Source organism: Pipistrellus kuhlii, unplaced genomic scaffold, assembly GCF_014108245.1.
Source record: "Pipistrellus kuhlii isolate mPipKuh1 unplaced genomic scaffold, mPipKuh1.p scaffold_m20_p_2, whole genome shotgun sequence".
In the NCBI taxonomy this organism is placed as follows: Eukaryota; Metazoa; Chordata; class Mammalia; order Chiroptera; family Vespertilionidae; genus Pipistrellus; species Pipistrellus kuhlii.
Window position 1 is genome coordinate 132,163,053 of NW_023425515.1, and position 5,092 is coordinate 132,168,144.

Sequence of the window (5,092 nt, forward strand, 5' to 3'; positions counted from 1 at the left end):
GCCAAGGCATTATCCACTGAGCCAAACCTGCTAGGGCAGGATATGACATTTCTTAGCCCTCCAGCAGCAGACCTTCATTGTTTTCTCCACAAGTGTGGTGGAAAAACCCTACATCACCTTTCTGGATTCTTATACCCAAGTTACTAATATTACCAGTGGCATACAGAGTGCTTAGCCAATGAGCTGTCAGAAAAGGTACTTCCTCTGCAGTTCACACTGATCACCTCTGATCTCAGGCTCCACCCCTGCCAAGGCCTAAAGCCTCAGGGCCTGGGCATGGGCTCCTCAGCTCCCTCCGAATACCTGGCTCTGCCCTTGCCCAGGCCCCAAGCTTCTGGCATGGACAGGGGACTCCTAGCTCCCTCTGATCACCTGGCTCCACCCCTGCCCAGGAGCCCCCTGGTTCTGATCCTTCCCACATTGCTCAGGACCCACGAGGGGGCAACCTTGGAGTGCTCTGGGTGCTGAGAAAGTTCCTGGGACCCAGGCTGCTGGGCACCTACATTTGCAAACTAAACTCCATCTTTACTGGGTTAATTTGCATACTCACTCTGATTGGCTGTGGGCATTGCAGAGGTATGGTCAATTTACATGCTTGTCTATTATTATATATGATATATTATATATATTATGTGCGGGAGCTGGCATTGTAGGATGTTTATCAGGCAGCCCTGGCCTCTAACCACAGATGCCACAGCATCTGTACTTCTAAACAACCCAGTTGTGTCAACCAAATATGTTCTAATCATTACTAAATTTCTGCTGGGGTCAGATCACGACCTTTAGAAGCTATTGATTGGAATCATTAAAACTGTCTCTATTCAATCACATCCCAATGTCATAATAGGTATTCCAGAGTCTAAATAGACATAAGGACTGAGAAAACTATGGAAGAAGGGACCACTTAACAATGCCTAAGGAAGATGTCTTTTTATCTCAAAATATGTTTAACTTGCCTGACTCTCTGTGGAGAATCTAGAAGCAGCATGATCCAAACACCACTGACTCACTTATAGTTTAACAGGTCTCAGTTCTGTTTTTGTTGTGGCTTTATTAATGAGTAAGTATGTGCTACTTCATTAACATTTTTAATGTTTTTTTTTTGTTTGTTTGTTTGTATTTTTTGTTAATCCTCACTTGAGGTTATTTTTTCTTTTTTTTTCTTTCTTTTTTTTATTTTTATTGATTTTTTACAGAGAGGAAGGGAGAGAGATAGAGAGCTAGAAACGTCGATGAGAGAGAAACATCGACCAGCCACCTCTTGCAAACCCCCTACCGGGGATGTGCCCACAACCAACGTACATGCCCTTGACCAGAATCAAACCTGGGACCTTTCAGTCTACAGACTGCTCTACCACTGAGCCAATCCGGTTTCGGCCTCAGTTCTGTTTTTGTTGTGGCTTTATTAATGAGTAAGGAAGTATGTGCTATTTCATTAAAATTGTTAATGATTTATTTGTTGTTGTTAATCCTCACTTGAGGTTATTTTTTCTATTGATTTTTAGGGAGAGTGGAAGAGAGAGGGAAAGTCAGAAAGAAACACTGATGTGAGAGAAACACATTGATTGATTGCTGCCTTCTGCACAAGCCCTGACCAGAACCTACACCAAGGAGGAGCCTGCAACCCAGCAAATGCCCTTAATTGGAAAAGAATTTAGATCCTTTGGTCTACAAGCCAATGTTCTATCCACTAGGCGAAACTGCCAAAGGCATTTTTTTTTTTTTGCAAGATCCATGCTTTATAAACACATATTCTCACATATCTGAATTGATACACAAGATTCTTAGTTCATTTTACAGATTATGAAGCCAAATTGTTTAAATGGTAAATTCTGAAACCATGGTTAATGTAGCAAATGAATATTTCAAAACAAACAAAAACTTCATCCAAATATTTACATTTAAAAAATAGACTACTTATTAAGTATGCTTGAACAAACCATGTGTGGAATTGAATGCCATTTATTACAGAGTTAGTTCCTGCTAAAGACTTACTGATACTAGAGAAAGACCCCCCCTCCCCTCAGCACCTGAGTTTTCAAGTGTTCCTATGCTAAAAATAAAATAAAATAAAACATGGCAAATAATTTCTGAGGTATGAACCTGAACCTCAGAAATGGAGAGGCTAGTATGTAAGGCAAATTATTTAGAGGTTAGAAGGGGTGGCACCTGGCAGTCAGTGTGGCTTTGCCACTGTCTCAGCATTACCAGGTTGTTGATAAAATTCTCTAGAGGTCACTTAAATTCTGTAATCACACCTCACTGCATTATGTTCTAATAGTTTCACAAACTTGGGACACTCACAAAAATATCTGGGAATACATTCCTTGAGAAGATGGAAGGGCCTCCTTATTACATTTAATAAAAAAAACCATGCAGTCTCTTAACATTCATAGAGTTTTTTCAAAATAAGCTGATTATTTAGCCCAATTAAAAACTTAAAACACTTTATATTACAGGTATAGAAGTTTGTAGTGCAGCAATGCCAACCTTCACCCCTACTTGCAACATGATTAATAACTATACAATGACTTCTATTTTGTCACTGACTTTGGCTCCAATGTTTAAATACTTAAAACAACTTGGAAAGATTTTGTGTGTGTGTTTTGTCTCTTTTCATTGTTTTGCGTGGGCATGGGTACAGGTGGGGAGTGGTCAGTTCATTATAATGAAGACAATCAGGAATTGAACAGCCACTGAAATTTCACATACCATTTCCTTACAAAATATACATGGAAGAATATGGCTTAACGATAGAGGGGAAAAGCCTCTTATTTGTTCATTTTATTATACATTAACCTTTATCCAGTCTGACAATAATGCCAAACTTAATTTAATACCTAGGGCAAGAGTAACTCTCTAAGTGAATTTTATAAATTCCGATTTCATTTTGGTTTTTAGATACTGAGTGCTTAAAGTTTGGAATTCTTCAGATTAAAAAAAAAAAAAAAAAAAAGTTGTATCAACAACCAAAATCCCCAAGAGAGTATATAAAAAACAATTGATTAACCATCTAAAAAATACCCAACTAAATTTTCTTAAATTAGAATTAATTGAAATATATCTCTGCCCTTATAAAATGGCCTTTTGCAGTCTGTAGTCAAGGCAACTTTTCTTAAGTAAAATACTTCTACTAAAGAGAGACAAATGATCTCTTCAAAAAAATAACTAAATAGGTCTAAAATCATTATCATTCCAAAGTTATCCTTTGGGTAAGAAATAGAACAATAATGGTTAACACAACAATTCATTTTCCACAAAGACACCATTTTCTTTCTGATAAAAAAAAAGAGAGTGAGGTGGATTTTATACACCAAAATCAGCAGAATTTTCATGTTTCACAATTTTGTTGCTAGAGATCCCTTGAACTCATTTGGGCAGTGTTCTGAAGGTGCATATTATAGTAAACAGCAGCAAAATACCAAAATAACTCTATTGCTAAAAAGCTGCTGCTCCTGCTTATGCCTTTAGAATACTAGTTGTAAAACAGCAATGATGACAACCAAATGCTAATTTGTTCTATCAACTGGGATCCTAAGGATGAAACAAGTTATTTTCTTTAAACAGTCCAACATAGGACATCTATAATATTAGATAAATATGGACTTCGGGGAGAAAATACATATTGAAAATGTCAACAAGAAAGGCAATTAATATTCAGTATTCTAAAGGCATGCTTCAGGAAGTTCAACGATGATTCTGGTAAGACCAACTGCTCACATACACACACACACACACACACACACACACACACATAGATTTTAATGGTTAAAAAAAACCCAAATTTGTTACTTTAGAAAAATGAATGCAATGCACGTTCAAAAATATTATCGCCACAGACTCTGATTGCTCAGTCCACACACAAGTAGTAGTTGCTTCTATGGTGACATGGTTTCTCTGCACTAATTCCCATCAGGCCGAAAAACATTAGGGCAGGTTAAGTAAAGACTGTATTGTTGCACAAAAGAACATTTACTCATCAGATCCCACTGATCTCTTCTGTGCCCGCTTCCTGGGCAACCTTCTTGGTGAAGCTTTATTGATCTGATTCAAAGTTTCCTGAGGAATCCAACTCATGTCAACGTCATTCTGACTTGTTGTACCCATCTCTACTTTCTGTACAGATCTCTTGTGCTTTCTAGATTCCAGGAGTTGATGAAGGCCAACCACAACCAAGAGCCCAAGACCAGCAAGGAACATATACATAAAGATTGTTTCTCCATCTAAGCCATCCTCTCTTTCAATAATTGTAACTGTTTGATTGAAGACAGCATCTTGAAATATATTGCCGTTCAAATCTTTATAGTTCAGATTGATGACTAGACCGAAGGGTCGTCCACCCATGGGCTCTGCAGGAATGAAGGAGTACTCAAAAGTTGCCTGTCTCTGGGGTGGGACTACAGTGTTCAGAGGAAGAGCTGTGAAATTCTGGATATAAAACTGGTAGTCCTGTGGCTAACGAAATGAGGCATCTAGGGATTCAACAATAAAATCTTCTGTGCCCTTGTTTGTAAAGCCTACCAAGAATTTCACAATGTTGTTTGCTGGAAAATCTTCTCCTTTTACAAATAGGATAGTTGTATCTGCACTTGGCGAAGCTTCAGGCTCACCAGATACATCTTCTTCCTCTTTATCTTCTGCCAAATCTGTGGGTTCATCTTCTTCCACCTCTGCTTCATCATCTTCATCTTCAATTACTGAATCTTCCACTGTTTCTTCATCTTCTCTAAGATCTTGAGCTTCTGCTACTGAGCCTCCAGGGCCGCCTCGGAGCAAGAGGGTGGCGGGGAACACGAGCAAGAGAAGCAGAAGCAGGCGGGGGAGGAGCCTCATGGCGTGGCCCGTCCGGTGTCCTGTCGCCGTCCGCGACAGCTCTCCGCCAAAGGCATTTTTTTTTTTAAATTTTTTATTTAGAGCTAGAGACCCAGTGCATGTTAGGGGATGTCCCTCAGCCCAGCCTGCATCCTCTCCATTCTGAGACCCCTCAAGGGATGTCTGACTGCCCATTTAGTCAGACATCCCTCTCACAGTCCAGGACTACTGGCTTCTAACTGCTCGTCTGCCTTCCTTCGTGATTGCCCCTAATGGCTTC

General features: G+C 39.4%; 1 protein-coding gene across 1 annotated transcript; it reads right to left on the bottom strand.

The window, feature by feature from the left end:
- Nucleotides 1-3,277: 3,277 nt before the first annotated feature.
- Nucleotides 3,278-4,876, bottom strand: LOC118724010 (translocon-associated protein subunit alpha-like). Its single transcript, XM_036446868.2, is given in 1 exon segment — nucleotides 3,278-4,876. A coding segment is annotated over 1 exon segment (861 nt). The 5' UTR covers nucleotides 4,834-4,876; the 3' UTR covers nucleotides 3,278-3,972.
- Between the last annotated feature and the right edge of the window lie 216 nt (nucleotides 4,877-5,092).